The 16169-nt window shown below is 55.5% G+C and overlaps 1 protein-coding gene across 1 annotated transcript in view; it reads left to right on the forward strand.

Annotated features, from left to right (window-relative positions):
* Window positions 1-11247: 11247 nt before the first annotated feature.
* Window positions 11248-16169, forward strand: part of TPCN2 (two pore segment channel 2) — a gene marked incomplete at both ends in the record, with an annotated part of 30878 nt that continues 25956 nt past the window's right edge. Inside the window, 2 exons of the mRNA XM_080689623.1 lie at window positions 11248-11356; window positions 14962-15026. Coding sequence (XP_080545749.1) covers window positions 11248-11356; window positions 14962-15026 — 174 coding nt within the window. The remainder of the gene's footprint in view (window positions 11357-14961; window positions 15027-16169) is intronic.

Genomic DNA, 16169 nt, shown 5'->3' on the forward strand with positions numbered 1-16169 from the left:
TCCCCGCGCTTGGGAGGCGGAGACAGGAGGATCGCGCAGGTTCGAAGCCAGCCGCGCTGGCTTAAGAGACCCTGTTTAAAAATATATATATATATATATAAAATAGGTCTGGGACTGTAGCCTGGAGGTAGAAGGGCTTCCAGGAACCCCAGTACCATAAAATAAATAAATAAATAAATAAAATAAATAAAATAAAAATAAAAAACAAATAACCAAAAAAAAAATAGGTCTGGGGGTATAGTTTGGAGGCAGAATGCCCCCGGGGGCCACAGATAAGGAGATTATCTACATACTGAAGAGAGCAGAGCTTCCTGTCTCCCAGAGCTAAAGATCTTAATTCTGTAGCTAAAACTTTTCCGAACAGGTGGGGGCTGAACCCCTGAGACAGCGCTAAGTACTTTGGCGGCGTCTGTGCTGTCTGGACCAGTCCGTTCACAGATGCTGCGAGTCAGGAGGTAGTGGGCTGCGGAAGAAAGTATCTTTAAACTCAGGAACAGTGACCCAGAGAAGACTCGCCTGGTATCTGAGTCAAACAGTGCATGGATCAGGAACCGTAGGACTTAGCGGGGTTACAATCTCACTATCTGCCTGTATATCTTGGACGAATCCATATTCCTCATTTGATTTGATTTTAGAAGGATAGGAATGATCCGGGGGCGCTGGCAGTGAGCCAAAAGACCACATTCGAGGGGTTTAGGAATGAGAGGCCCAAGTTCTCGGTGGCCTCTGGCTTTGCAGGATATTGTCGCTTATAAGGATGAACTTTTGGGTGTTTTTTTTTTTTTTTTGGTGGTACTGGGGTTCCTGGAAGCCCTTCTACCTCCGGGCTACACTCCCAGACCTATTTTATGTTTTTGAAACAGGGTCTCTTAAGCCAGCGTGGCTGGCTTCGAACCTGCGCGATCCTCCTGTCTCCGCCTCCCAACCGCGGGGATGACAAGTGTGCGCCACCACGCCCGGCTTATTTTATTTTATTTTATTTTTTTGGTGGTACTGGGGTTCCTGGAAACCCTTCTACCTCCGGGCTACATTCCCAGACCTATTTTTACATTTTTATTTGGAAACAGGGTCTCCTAAGCCAGCGCGCGCGGCTGGCTTCAAACCTGCGCGATCCTCCTGTCTCTGCCTCCCAAGCGCGGGGATGACAAGCGTGCGCCACCACGCCCGGCCTAACTTTTGGGGTTTTTAAAGGAATAGAAGGAGGCTGAACATGAATTGGTTTTCCTGGAACTCCAGCATCGCAGACTTGAGGATCTATTTGAGATAAAATATACTTAGACATATTTTCATTACTTGTTGGCCTTGTTATTAATACAACCAAGGAGATGGGGTTGGGGGGAAATGTGGGGAGCCACTAAGGTCCTCCCCTTACCTTTACTAAAAGAATACTTCTGACTGTCCTTCCACCCAGAGTCCACAAGGTTGGGGGTCATGGAGGTTTCAAAGTAATTAAGACTCAGAACTAGTGATGTTGTTGTTCTGTCTGAGCTGAGATTAGGTTTGTGTAGAGATATCGACCCGGGAGTGGGCTGGCGATCTTTCCATGCTAGAATTAAATATGCTTTGAATTAAATTCTTAGAGTTATACTCTTTCATCCTCACTCCTCTGTCAGAACCCGTACTTTTGCCAGCTGGCCCCGGCAGGAAAGGTCTCGGCATCAAAGGAAGAGTTGAACTCAGTGGGGCTAGAAAAATATCTTTCTAACAAAGGCGTGGGGCACTCTGGGAGGACTAAGAAGTCTTGGGTAAAAGTTAGTTCTCCAAATCTCCAAGTTAGAGTCATTGCAAATCGTTTGGTGCCCTTGATGAGGTTTGTGACATCTGGCTCGCCAAGAGGTGTTATGGGAGAAGAACTGAATCCATGGAGGACCTCAGGGCGTTCTCAGAGAGGAGAACTCACTCTGACTGGTGCGGTCCTTGGCTTAAGTGACAGAAAAGAATTTCAGTGTATACCAGTCAGAGACACAGAGGTTTATTTAGGAGAGTAAGAAATGTACATTCAAGGGAGAATGGAGGAGAGAGAGAGAGAGAGAGAGAGAGAGAGAGAGAGAGAGAGAGAGAGAGAGAGAGGAGAGGAACAGAGAGAGTTCTGCATTTTGGGGGTTTGTGGCTCTTTTAAAGGAAACTTGGTGAGGGGTGGGTGGGCATGAGAAGGTAGAGTATAGTCTGGTCAATTTCAGGAGCCTTGGCTGATCATAGATAAGCTGATATTGATAACCTGATCAATAGATAAGCTGTAATTTCCCCTAAATTATAGGTTTCTCAAGATATCCTATTTGTCTTGTTAACAGTGCACAGGGCAATGATAGCTTTTTTTTTTTTTTTTTTTTTTGTTAACTGTAAGAATTACAGATTTCCCAGGTATTTGGGAGAGACAGGCCTGGGGAGACCACTGGTTTGGGGAGTAATGATACAGGGAACTTTAGCACCTGGCATTATATTAACGCTACAGCTGTCTTCTTCCAGTTGGCCTCTTTTTCTCCTGATTTCTCTTATTTCTTCCAGTAGAATAACTTCTGTTACCATCTGGAAGGGACTGGGAAGAGTGAGCTCCCTTCTCAGGGCCGAGGAAGAGGGACCATGAGGGTGGGGGTGGGGAAGTGGGAGAGGAAGACAGCGGTGGAGGCCGGCCCTGCCTGAGGATGCCCGGCAGAGCCCTTGCCCCCCGCGTAGCTGCCTCCTAGTCTGTGGGACACGGGAAGGACCTGCAGACCGGGTCGGCGGGAAGACTGGTGTCTTCATCCAGCCTCAGCCAGGGGAGCCCTTGGCAGAGAACCCTCTCACCTCTGGGCTCAGTTTCTGCATCTTTGCGAGGAGGTCGGAGGGTCCTTCCGGCCTGGACAGCCGTGGAGGGGCTGTGGCTGTGACCCGCGTCCCTTCCGTACTGGGCCTGGGAAATGTGGTCAGAGCTTCTCATTTCTGTCTGCCTACAAATCCAGTCTCCTCTGCTGGGCTCATCGGAGCGCTGACTCTGTGTGATGCAGTGTCGTCTATCATTGAAAATGAAGCCAATCAAGATCATTACTTTTGAAAACGGGACACGGTCTCAGTGTTTCCATATGAAAAGAGTTGGAGAGAGACAGTAGTGAGAGCCGCATAATATTATGAAGATATTTAATTCCATGGACCTGTGCGCTTAGGAAAGGCTAAGACGGTCCATTTTGTGTTCTGTGCATCCTAATCTTCCCACACTCCCCGCGAGGGGGACCAAAGGCAGAGGTGTTTGGTTGCCTGGCTTCTGAATTTCGACCTGCCCTAAGTTATTTTTGAGGACAGGGTAGCTGAAGACCAGAAGACCCTCTCCCAGTGGACCAGCCCCAAACAGCTGGATCCAAGATGGCCCGTGGGCGTCTTTCGCTTCATTATAAGGTCAGCTGCATGCTACGTGAGGCCCCAGCGCTATTTCCAGAAGAGAGGTAAATATCTATCTTTCCCCCCAGTACTGGGGATGGCCCTGGGGCCTGTGTACTACCTGCCCTACCGCGTCCCCGGCCCTTCTTCCTTTGAGACAGGCTTCTGCTAGGTTGCCCGGGCTGGCCTCGGAGTTTCCGTCCTTCTGCCTCAGCCATCTAGTAGCTGGGCTTGCAGGTCCCCCCAACACCCTTCCCTCTCCTTTATTAGCGTGCCCCTTCCCTTCATTTCCTTAATCCTACACCTAAGACTTCTGTTAAGTTGGGTCCTGCACTCATGTGACTTTGTGTCACATGACCTCTGCAGGGCAAGGGAGGGGCTGAAACCCCCGCGAGAATTGGGCGTTCCCGCGAGTAAACCCTCATCTCGCGAGATGCATGCCTTTAAAAGGAGAGCCCGCGTCCTCAAGCTTCGGACAGGCGCGCGGGCCCCACGGTGCCTCGCCCTGATCCCCGGGAGAGCCGTGCCATTAAAACTTTACATGCCACGTGTACCGGACCTCTCTCGTGTTTTTCACACTCTGCCGTACTCACTTATTTTTATTTTACTCGCATTTAATTTTTTATTTTACTTATCATTTGGTGCCGAACCGGGAGAACTCTTGGGTTCCTCCCCATTTTTTCTTTTTTTTTCGTTTTTTTTCGTTTTTTTCTCTTTTTCTTTTTACTCTCTTTTTGAGCCCTGGACTCTCCGATCCGCCAGCAGCTCGACTGTGAGGTCCCACACCAGCGCTCCGCTTGCAGGCGTTGCTCCCGCCACTGCTGCTTGGACCTCCTAAAACCGCCGTTCCCGCCTGCCCACGCCACCCACCGCTGGAATGGGACCGCGTCGCCCGCGGACTGCGCCACGCCGTGCGCCTATGTCTTCTCCGCGCCTGGCGTTGCTTAGACCCGCCTGCCGGGGCCGCCTGCCTCCTCCATCTAGGTGGCCGCCACTCTGCTAAACAGCCCCCAGCCCACCAAGTCCAGCCCGCGCTCCAGCTGGTTCCTCCACTCGGACTCGCGCCCTGGCGCCCTTCACCCTGTGCCTGCCCACCCCTGCTGCCTGGGCCTGGCCATTCCGGTAAGCAGCCACATGGAATTACTGGGGGGGGGGGTCGCCAGCTGTGGCCCGCCATCTTGGACACGTGGAATCACTGGGGGGCCGCCATCTTGGCCCCACCATCCTTAACCCCTCCCACCTCATGGCCTCACTGGAGGCCTCGCCATCCTTAACCCCTCCCACCTCATGGCCTCACTGGAGGTCCCCATCCTTAACCCCTCCCACCTCATGGCCTCACTGGAGGCCTCGCCATCCTTAACCCCTCCCACCTCATGGCCTCACTGGAGGCCTCGCCATCCTTAACCCCTCCCACCTCATGGCCTCACTGGAGGCCTCGCCATCCTTAACCCCTCCCACCTCATGGCCTCACTGGAGGCCTCGCCATCCTTAACCCCTCCCACCTCATGGCCTCACTGGAGGCCTCGCCATCTTTAACCCCTCCCACCTCATGGCCTCACTGGAGGCCTCGCCATCCTTAACCCCTCCCACCTCATGGCCTCACTGGAGGCCTCGCCATCCTTAACCCCTCCCACCTCATGGCCTCACTGGAGGCCTCGCCATCCTTAACCCCTCCCACCTCATGGCCTCACTGGAGGCCTCGCCATCTTTAACCCCTCCCACCTCATGGCCTCACTGGAGGCCTCACAATCTTTAATCCCTCCCACTTTCCACTCCTAACCAATCCTAGGAATCGGCGGCCATCTTTCCGGCCCGAGCCAGGCAGCTTGGCACTTGCTCTGCCTGCCAACTGCCTGCGCGGGCCAGGACCTCTGCCTGCCGCTTGGACCTCCTAAAGCACCGTTCCAGCTTGGTTCTCTGGTCACCGCCGGGACCTCTGGCCGGTTTGCCCCACCCGCCCCGAGCCAGGCTCACTGGCGGTGCTCCTCGGGGCCCAGCCTCAGCGTCTGGCGCGTGCCTGGAAGCCATTTTGTCTCCACGCCGCGGGCCCGGCAAGCCATGCCGCCTGCGCACCCCCACTGATCCCACCTGCACCAGCCACCAGTGCCGTCCACACCAGCCACCGGCATCCACGCGCCCCAGCTCCACCACGCTCCCAGCAGCTTCTCAGCGCTTCTGTCGCAGCCAGCGCTGGCTGGCAACACTTCACTCCGGTAAACTGCCTCCTTCCCTTGGTTAGCGGGTTCCGGACTTGGGTCTTCCGGTCCACTGGGACCCAAAAATCCAAGCGCTTGGTGACCCATTGTCCCCCGGTCCACTGGGACCACCCTGTGGATGACCAGGTCATCCTCCGGTTTTGAGAAGGAATGAAGACGTTCTTCCCTATCTCTTAACCTCTGTTTCTGAACGATTGAGCAGGGAATTTGGGGACGCCCATTTCCTGTTCTTCGTTTCCGCCCGTGAACCAATTATGGGGAGTCGAACCTTTATACTAGCAGATGCCCTGAGAGCCTGTCTGCCTTGATACGAGTTGGGAAATAGGTTGCGGTGGCCCAGGAATAGTTAGGAACTTTTATAAGCGGTCTGGTATCCCTCCAAATGCTCTCCCCCATCAGCTTCCATTTATTTTCCTGCCAGCTGCCATTTTGTGATGGCGCATAGTCACTGCCTGGTGATGTCACAGTCACCATCTTGGCCTGCGCCAGACTGCAATTTTGCTGGGTGGCCCGCTCGGGCGCGCCCTAGGTGCTGCGGGAAACGACAGGCCGGGGCTGGGGCGACACTCTCTGTCTGCCCGTGCGGAGTCCGCGTTGCCATTCTTGCTGGACACCCGTCTCGGGACTTGCTCTTTGTGAGTATAGGTCCGTCGCAGCTGACAGAACCTTAACATAGCATCTAAGTTTTAATTCCAGAGAGAAACAGGCAGAAATGGAGCATACACTCCGACTTTGCCAAAAAGCAGATCCCTGGTAGCTGCCCTTCGGCTGGCGGTGGCGGCTCAGCCCCCTGGAGCGCCACCTAGGTGTGGAGGACTGCAACAACAACTACCTCCAGGAGCCTGCCTCAAGTGGGGCAAAGCCACGCCTACCAATCAGACTGCTCGGTGTGTGGCCAGGAGGGCCACTGGAACAGTGCCCTTGGAAAAGGGTGAGCCCCAGGTGCCTCAACACAGGGGGAGCACCTTTCCAGACCAGGCCCCGCCGCTGGCCCTACTCAGCCTGGCTGAAGACTGATGGCTCCTGGATCCCTCAACCTCCATCCTCTTTGCCAGCTCAGGGTAGCTCTCCAGGTACTGAGTAAGCCAGTCTCCTTTTTGGTCGCCTGCTCAATCTCATGATTTGTTTTTTTCTTTAATAGCCCTTGCCTGTTCAAGCCTCCTCAAGCGCACATCACTAAGCTGTCCAGGGTAACCTCCAATTCGCACTGCAGCTATGCACCCACCTGCACCCCCTTCTGGGGGACTGAACTCCCGACTCCTCCCGGCCTGGGGCCCCTGACGACGCCCCTTGACAGCAGGAAGAAGCTAGAGGGTCCAATCGTCATCCATTATCCCTACCATCAAAAGGCCGGAATGTTAAGTTGGGTCCTGCACTCATGTGACTTTGTGTCACATGACCTCTGCAGGGCAAGGGAGGGGCTGAAACCCCCGCGAGAATTGGGCATTCCCGCGAGTAAACCCTCATCTCGCGAGATGCATGCCTTTAAAAGGAGAGCCCGCGTCCTCAAGCTTCGGACAGGCGCGCGGGCCCCACGGTGCCTCGCCCTGATCCCCGGGAGAGCCGTGCCATTAAAACTTTACATGCCACGTGTACCGGACCTCTCTCGTGTTTTTCACACTCCGCCGTACTCACTTATTTTTATTTTACTCGCATTTAATTTTTTATTTTACTTATCAACTTCTTCACCCCAAATGGGCTGAGAAGCTGATGTGTGAGCTTTTCTCCCTGCTAGACCCACTCTTTGGTCCAGATAAACCTTCCCTGCTAGATCCTTATTGGGTCTGCGAGCCCGAGAGGGGGAAAAAGACTCAGTTTGAGAGCCGGGCGTGGTGGCGCACGCTTGTAATCCCAGCACTTGGGAGGCTGAGACAGGAGGATCGCACAGGTTCGAAGCCAGCCTCAGCTACTTAATGAGACTCTCGGCAACTTAGTGAGACCCTGTTTAAAAATAAAATATAGAATAGGTCTGGGAGTATAGCCTGGAGGTAGAAGTGAAACGGGGATTTCTTTTGAGCCCCCCAAGATAAAACAGGGGGTTTCCTGAGAAGAAACCTGGTGTTTCATCAAAGATGAAACGGAGTTTTTTGAGAAGAAACTCGGCGTTTCCTTACCTGTCGCCGACTAATCTCAGTTGGGTCGTTATTGTCAGCTCCCGGTCAAATCCTCAGAAAGATGGGGCAAAAGGCAGGTGGTGTCCTGCAGAAACTTATCTGCAGCGATTCCTTTCCCTCTATGAATTCCCTAAGTTTTTGGGTACGACGCTTGGGAAAGAAATCTGAGGTGGACAAAGGCTTCTTGAGCCAATGACACTTTATTACAAAAACCCCGAAAAATTTATACCCTTCACCAGTGAGATTAATAATAGGAGAAAAAAGAAAGGGAAGGGGGGCAATCACAGCAAAACAATAGTGAATTACATATAAACAAAGTAAATGATTAGTCCAGCATTTAAGAGATTAACTCCCGGATCTTTCTTCCGATATTGCAGCAGGGCAGGTTCAAGGGCAAATTCCAAAGGCAATACAGGCACGCCCAAGGCCCAGGGCTTGGAGAATACGCCTTCTCATGGAATCTTCTTTTGCTTTCTTTTTTGAAGTTTCCATCTATATCCATATGACAAGCATGGGGAGATGTGGCGGTCCAGGGAGATGCGATGGGAGCCTCTCAGATCTCATCCGCTTTGCCTTCTGAAGTCTGAAAGCTTACAAAAACTCACAACACAGCTTGGCAAATAAGACACCACAAACAACACCATGAAGTTCTTGGATTTAGTTGTCAGATGTATTTCCTTAACTGCCCCTATCACAAACCCTCTGCAACCTGCTTCTAACTTTCTAATTCCTTTCTTTCCCAGTCGGGACGTTCTTATGATAAGCTCTTCTTCATGAAAAAGTGCTTTCTTATTCTTACGGTATTTCCTTTCCTTCATACATATATATTTAAAACGTCTGTCCTTTATTTTGTCACTTTCATTTCTAGCCATGCGGCATTCTCACTGTCTCGGGGACACTCCTACTGGGCGTAAAGGTCAACAATCTTTCTCCTTGGCTCTATTGTATTTTGGCAATTAAGCTGTCCTTCAGTCAAATTGCTTTGAAGTCACACCCAAAGTTTCTAGGCAGGGTCTCAAGGGTAAACAGGGTAGGAGTGAGGGCCGGAGACCCTTTGTGATTGCTGCAGCTGGAATGCTTATCACAGCATCTGAATTCTGGCCAGTTTTTTCCTTACTATTGAGCAAAGCCAAGGACGTTTATTTCCACGGACTCAATTTCTGATCTCACATCATCAGAGCAATTCGTGTAGAGAGTTAAAAGAATACCAAGAGAATAATAGTTATGAAGGATATCTAAAGTGGGGGATATTTTTTGCCAGAGACGATACCTCTTTCTCGGGGCTTTTTGCCGATTTTTACTATGTGGAGTGGGGTCTTCAACACATAGATGCCGAGGCAGCAGGATGTCTTGGCACTTACCGGGTTCTTGTCTACGGTGAGCGAAGGACACCCGCAGACCGCAGGAAGGGGAGTAAAAGGTTTATTGGAAGCAGCAGGGAGTAAGGAAAGATGGCTGAACACCCCAAAGGGGCAGTCAGAACTCTGGGTCCAGCAGCTGCCTTCAGGCCAATACTTGAGAGTAGCCCAAGCTGAATGCCTTCAGTTGCAAGTTGCTTTTTTCCAGAGTCCACGCGATCGGCCAGAAAGGAATGGGCTGTCGGGTCTCTAGTGTCCAGCCGCTGCCTTCAGGACATTACTTGGGAGTAGCCCAAGCCGAATGCCTTCAATTACAGGCGGCTTTCTTCCAGAGTCCATGCGATCTGCCAGAAAAGAGGAGCAGGTCACCCCTAGGGGTCCTGGTCGGCCTTGATGTCCAGCAGAGGCCTTCAGGTCACTACCCGAGAGTAGCCCAGGCCACGTGCCGTCCGTTACACTCCACCTTCTCTCAAGGCTAACACGACCTGCGAGAGAGAGAAAAGCTCCCCAAAGGGGAGGGGGTCCCCGAGAGGGAGAAACCCCATTTGGTGGCCGGCTAGGGCCTTTGCCCCAATGTCTGCGTGTCCTCTTTTGGGTTATGGTGAGTTTGGGATCCCGGGAATTCTGGGAAGCAGCTCTCAGAATTTGCATAGGGTATCTTCAAGTCCTTTGGAGAATCTCCTCTCCGTAAAGTGTCAGACTTGCACCTGGGTTTGGCTTTGTGAAGCTTTGGTCCTTCTTATCTCTGAACCTTGAAATAGCTGATCTCAAAAGCCTTGAAAGTTAGTATTCCTCGCCCCTCAGGAAATTAGGTTTTTCTACGGAGGCCTTTTCCCTATCTGCCTATTTCCTTTCTATCCCTCAGAAGTCCCCTGGGTTCCATCCCTAGTAACAAACACACACACACACACACACACACACACACACACACACACACACACACACTCACTCAGTTTGGGGTCAAAGTTGGTCAGGGCAAGAAGATTCAGCAGGCCCTTTGTGGCTGAGGATGGAGAGGCCTCATGGAAGGAACGTGGTGGTCCCCAGGGGCTGAGAACCACCCTAGGCCATGTCCACTAACTTGATGTAGACCTCGGTCCACTAACTTGATGTAGACCTCAGTCCACTAACTTGATGTAGACCTCGGTCCTGGCCCCATGGAACAGAATTCGGCCAGCACACTGGAGCCTGGGCGGGGATTCTCCCAAGTCTCCAGGCGAGCCCAGAGCCACACTGATTTCAGCCCCGAGAGGCCCTGAGATAGCCATCAGTCTGGCTGCTGGACTTGTGACCTCTAGGGCTACCAGATAAGAAATGCGGGTTGTTTTATGCTAAATTTATGGCAACTTGTCACCGCGGCAACAGGAAATGAATTCAAAGCTATATATTAATATCTATAAATATTGAAATATGTATATAAAATATCAAATTAATACATATATCTCAATATACTAATGTTGAAAATGTGTTTCATATATGTTGTAAGTATTTTTTCAAGGGCATAATTTGTGGGGTTTTTTTGGTATTGGGGATTGAACCCAGGGGTGCTCTACCTTAGAATTATGTCCTCGTTATTTTTTATTTGGAAACAGGGTCTTACTAAGCTGCTGAGAGCCTCGCTAGATTGCTGAAGCTGGCTTCGAACCTGCGATCTTCAGGTCTCAGCCACCCAAACACTAGAATTACAGGCATGCGCAGCCACGCCCGGCTGTCATTTGGGCTTTTACACTTTCCCCATAACTATAATAGTTGTTCTAATTTCATCATCAGAGGGTAAACTCAAGTTCCCCAATATTCACCTACCTAAGAATTGCCCGAACGCCTGCTAAAAGAATTTCTGGGTCCTGTCCCCAGAGTTCCTGACTTAGTAGATCCGGAAGTGCCTAATTATCTGCCTTGCTAAAAAAATGTCCCAGTTCCTACCAGTCTCTGGGGAGGTATTCCGCCCTGGCCCAGGCAGGTCCCAGAAACCCAGGGTGCGGCCCCTCCCGGAGAGGAAGGACGCTGGGTCCCACCCGAGGGGGCGTGTCCTCCAAGCCCCGCCCACCACGGCACCTCCGTCTCCATTGGCTGGTAGCAAAGGGCATCCCCGCGTCCCCGCGCGATCGCCCCTCCTCCCGGATGCGAGGGGCGGGCCGCGCGCCTGCGCAGTGGGGCGGGCGCGCGCGGGTCCCCTGCCCGGAGAGGAGGGTCCGGAGCCCCGCGGCGATGGCGCAGCTTCGGGTCGAGTCCGAGCCGCTTCTGGGCCGGGCCCGCGGCGGCGGCGGCGATGGCCGGCCGGGGCTGCCCACGCGCCGCGGCGTCCTCGCGGGCCCTGGTGAGCGGCGGGCCTGGGGAGGGGTCGGCCGGCCGGGTCCGGCCGGGGGTCCTGTGACCCGCACCGGGCCGGGGTCCGAGCGCGGCCGGAGCCGGGCCGCCGCTTCCTCGCCTCCTGCGGCCGGGAGGCCTTGGGGGCCGCGGGGTCGGGGTCGTGCGCCGCCCGAGGGTCCGGGCGAGGAGGGTCTCCGCAGTGGTCGAGGATTCCGCCAGCTGCAGTGACTTTGAGCCAGGTCGCTGCAGGTGGGGCCGGGGGAGGCTCGAGGCCCAGGCCCCCCCACCCCCGCCCCCGCGGCGGCCTTCTGCCTCCGCTCCCCGGCGCCTTCCTGTTTTGGGTCAGAAATCGCTGATTCCCTGCGAGGGCTTAAGGGTGGAGTCCCTGGCCTGACCAGGCTGACTCCTGGGGAATTCGGGACCGGGTCAGAGGTGGAGACCGCTGCTGCTTCTTCGGACCTCAGTCCTCTGTCCAGGAGGAGCCCGAGTCGAGCAGCAGGGGTCTCTTCCCCTGCTGTGGCCGAGCGGGGCTGGGGAGTTGAGGCCGAGGCGGCCACCACGCCCCCCTGCCTTCTCAGCGGCTCCCCAGGGGCTCCCCGGCGCTAGGGCCCCTCCAGCCCCTGCCAGGTTGGGCCAGAGATGCGGCTCAGGGACACAGGCTTTGTGCCTCTCAGGGGTTACCACCTCCTGGCTGTGTGAGGACGGCGGGTTGGTTAACCTTTCTGAGTCTCTGCAGAGGGGGTGGCCACGGGTGGCATCGGGGCCTTGTAAGGATGCGGAGGGTTCAGGCTAGGAGTTCCATGGGGCTCACGGTCCCGTCCCTGGCAGGTGCTGTTGAGACCGGAGTCAGGCTGGGCCTTGTGGCTGGTGAGAGGGGGTCTTTGTCCCCACGCTGTGGCCCCAGTGAGCTCTGCAGAGGACAGGATGCACTGTGTTCCCGTCCTGAGAATGGCGCATTCAGCCCTGTCCCTGGCTCTGAGATGGCCCTGTGCTTGGGTCTGTATCTCCTGACCGCAGGGGGTGGGGAGCTCAGCAGGGGACCCCTGAGGACTCAGCAGGTGGATTCTTTTGACTCAGCCCCTTCTGATGGGGCCCTGGCCAAAGGTTGAGAAGTTGTTTTTCTTCCCCTGGATCAAGAAAACACCCTTCAGCCTCTGGCGAAGAGGGCACGTTGAGCTGTGGAGGCGCTCAGAGCACAGACAGGGGCTTCCTTTTTTTTTTTTTTTTTTTTCTCTCGGGTCTGGGGATGGAATCCAGGGGCATTCGACATCTGAGCTACACCCCTGTCCTATGTTTTATTCTTTCTTTTGAAACTGGCTCTCACTGAGTTGCAGAGGGCCTCACTCAGTAGCTGAGGCTGGCCCTGAACCGCGGTCCTCCAGTCTCAGTCTCCCAAATGCTGGGGTTACAAGCGTGCACCACCACGCCCGGTTGACAAGGACCTCCTTTGCTAAGCAGCAGCCGCCCTGCACCTGCCCAAGCCCTGCGGGGGTAGGTCTTTGGGTGACTGAGCACAGAGATGGCAGGGCCTCGCCCCGGGCCCCATAGGAGGCCGGGCAGGCCCAGCACAGGTTGTGCACGGTAGATCTAGAGTCTGAATTGAGTCTAGACCTGGCTGTTTGAGGGCAGAGCTCGGGACAGGGAGACCCCTGGTCTGTGTTAGCATTTCCATCGACTCCCCAGTTCCTTGCTCCATTCAGAGACCTGGTATGCACTGCGGCACCCCCAGCCCCGGTGGGGTGATGGGGTGTGGAGCTTGTGGTAGGCAAGCTGCCCTGCAGCAGTTCCTGGACTCGGAAGTTGGGGGGCCTATGTTTACGGTTAAATGCATGACGGCCAGGGTGCAGAAGCAGGGGGAGGGCGTGGGAGAGCGGCATGGGGTCCCCCAGCAACAGTCTGGGCAGCTTCTGGGGCAGCGGGGACCGGTGTTGTGATGCCCTTCTGAGGGCTTGTGACAGGGTACCGCGGGTGGCTGCAGCGTGGGGCATCTTCAAGGTGTGGCACCCCAAGGCTGGGGGAGCCCAGATGGCCAGATCCAGAATCTTAAGCCAGTAACCAGAAAGCCAGGTGAAAGGGGTCTCGGGTGCCGCGCAGTTCTGGGGTGGTGACACCCTGGCGCACCGAGCCTGAGCCTCACTCCTGGGGCTGGAGCAAGTCCTGAGGCCTCGTCTAAGAAGCTTGAGTGATCCCATCTCCAGGCGCAGAGTCTGACTCTCCCCCAGGGAGCTTGGCAAGGTCGGGGACAGGCTCTCAGACGCCTGTCCTCCGGCTCCCGTGCTCTCTGGGGAAGTCAGCTTCAGGTTCTGGGGTGTGCTGGGAGCGAGCCGGATGGCTCCTGTCCACAGATGTCCCAGGACACTCTCAGGAGCTCCAGCAGCCACCACCTTCAGGGCCTCTCGCGGAAACATTCAGGGGTCAGCTTGTATTCGCACATGGAGGTAAACTGAGGCCCAGGCCAATGCAGCTGCTGGCTCCGTGTGACCCCGCAGAGTCAGGATGGGCCCCGCGTCTCCCCTGCTCCCGGCCGGCCTTGCTGCCTCTGCCCCATGGCCATGCAGGAGCCGCGAGGACAGGAGCAGGTGTGACCCAGGGAAGGTGGGCATGACAGCTGTGCACCTCCTTTCCAAGCCTGACGTGAGCCGCACACAGGCCTTCTAGAAGCTTCCTGGTGCAGTCGTCCCTTGTTGACTGTCAGCTTCTGCGGGAGGCCCTGAGGTGCACCTGCCTGGGACGCCGTGCAAGCCCTGCGCGGTGACCGGCCGCTGAGCTGGGTGCGCGCGTTGGTGGGCAGGGGCTGGTGAGCGGGCGGCAGCTGGCACTCAGCGTCTGCCTCACCCACGCCCCCGGGGTCCCGCCGCTGTGCTGTAAGAACCAGGACGTGGGTGGCCATGGCGATGGCTGCCTTGCCAAGGAGCGGCTGGCAGAGGACTGGGGAGTCTGCGGTCTGTCCGGGGATAGCTTGGGGACTGTGTGGTCCTGTGGGGGATGGGAGGAAATGGGCGCCAGGTGGTCTCTGTATCTGAAGAGTCTCGGCACTGCCTTGGGGTCTAGAGGTCAGTTTCAGAGGGTCAGTCTGTGCTCTCTGCAGACGGCGGTGGGCAGGTAGCGTGACTCCATCTTCCATTCGAGGATGTGGAGTCCCGCGGGAGGCCCGTGGTGGGGCCACGCAGCAAGTAGTGACAGAGCCCCGTGCCTGGGCATACCCGCCTAGGCCTGGCCGGGGCTCCTGCACCCCACGTGTCCTGTATAGCATCTTTTCGGGAGCCGAGCAGGGCAGCCATTAACAGTCCCGCTTGGTAGCGGAGAAGATGCGTGCAGTCTCCGGGCTGCAGTGGGGGGAGCTGGGCTCCGGACCCCGAGTCTGGTCCCAGCTTCTCTGGGCTGTGTGATCTTGGCCGCGGCAGCCCCGAGGGCAGAGCCATCTCTGCTCTGGGCTGCTGCACCGAGCTCGTGTGGCCACGCTCCTTACCTGGTTGGGCTCCTGCCTCTGCCGGGCCTCTTGTAGCCAGCCTTGGAGGGGACACCAGCCAGCGTCTTCCCAACAGCTGGCCATCCTGCCGGGGACAGCCCCAGCATCCCACGTGGTTAGCTGACCAGCCCCTCTGCCCACAGGTGCCACGGCCAGGCGGGACCTCTGCATCGACCAGGCTGTGGTCTTCATCGAGGATGCCATCCAGGTGGGTGGTGCCCCCCTGCTGGCTCGGCGTCCCCTGCCCTTCCTTGCTGTCCTGGGCCTGTGGGTTAACCATGACGGAGCTGGGCCTGGTGCCGCACGCTTATAATCCCAGTACTTGGGAGGCTGAGACAGGAGGATCGCAGGTTTGCGGCCAGCCTCAGCTAACTTATTTAGGCCTGCTGCAAATTAGACCCTGTTTCAAAATAAGGAATAAGCTGGGTGTGGTGGCGCACGCTTGTAATCCCAGCATTCGGGAGGCGGAGACGGGAGGATCGCAGTTTGCGGACGGCCGCAGCTACTTAGCGAGGACCTTCGCAACTCAGTGAGACCCTGTTTCAAAAAATAAAAAGACTTAAAAAATTGGGCCAGTGGTGTGGCTCAGAGGTACAATGAATGCTCCTGGGTTCCATCCCCAGTACTGCAATAAATAAATAAATAAATAAATGGAACAAAAAAAAAATGGGGTTTGGAGATGTGGCTCGGTGGTAGAATGCAGAATGGCCCTGGGTTCAATCCTCAGTATACCCCCTCCCCAGACACACAAATAACCATGACAGAGCCGGGCACGGAGGTGCGCACTTATAATCCTGGTACTTGGGAGGCGGAGACAGAAGGATCATGGTTTTCAGGCCAGCATGTAGTAACCTAGCAAGACCCTGTTCCAAATAAATAAAGCTGGGCATGGTGTCACACGCCTGTAATCCCAGCACTTAGACAGGAGGATGGCAGGTTCGAAGTTCGCCTCAACAACTTAGTGAGACTCTGTTTCAAAACAAAAAACAGGGCTGGGGGTGTAGCTCAGAGCTAGACTGCCCCTGGGTTCACTCCTCAGTGCCCACAGCAACAACCACAAAACAAACCCTGCTGGTGGGCCTCAGCCCGGCTCCCCCTCTACCTGGTAAAGGCGGTGCTGATGTGCCAGGATTGTTGAGTCGGTGATAGACCACCCATCAAAGCCCTCCTGGGCCCCTTCTGTGTTCTAGGTGGGTGGACCTCAGAGCATGACAGTGGCCCAGGGGTGTGCAGGCCGTTCCCAGGGGGAGAGGGAGCGTCGGACTCCCCTCTGCCGCAGCCGTCACTGCCTGCCCCGGGTCTGGGCCTCTGGGGAGTTCTTGGTGTGCGAGGGTCTGAGCCTGCGGGGAGG

This window comes from Muscardinus avellanarius (assembly GCF_963383645.1).
Source record: "Muscardinus avellanarius genome assembly, chromosome: 1".
NCBI classification, from domain to species: Eukaryota; Metazoa; Chordata; class Mammalia; order Rodentia; family Gliridae; genus Muscardinus; species Muscardinus avellanarius.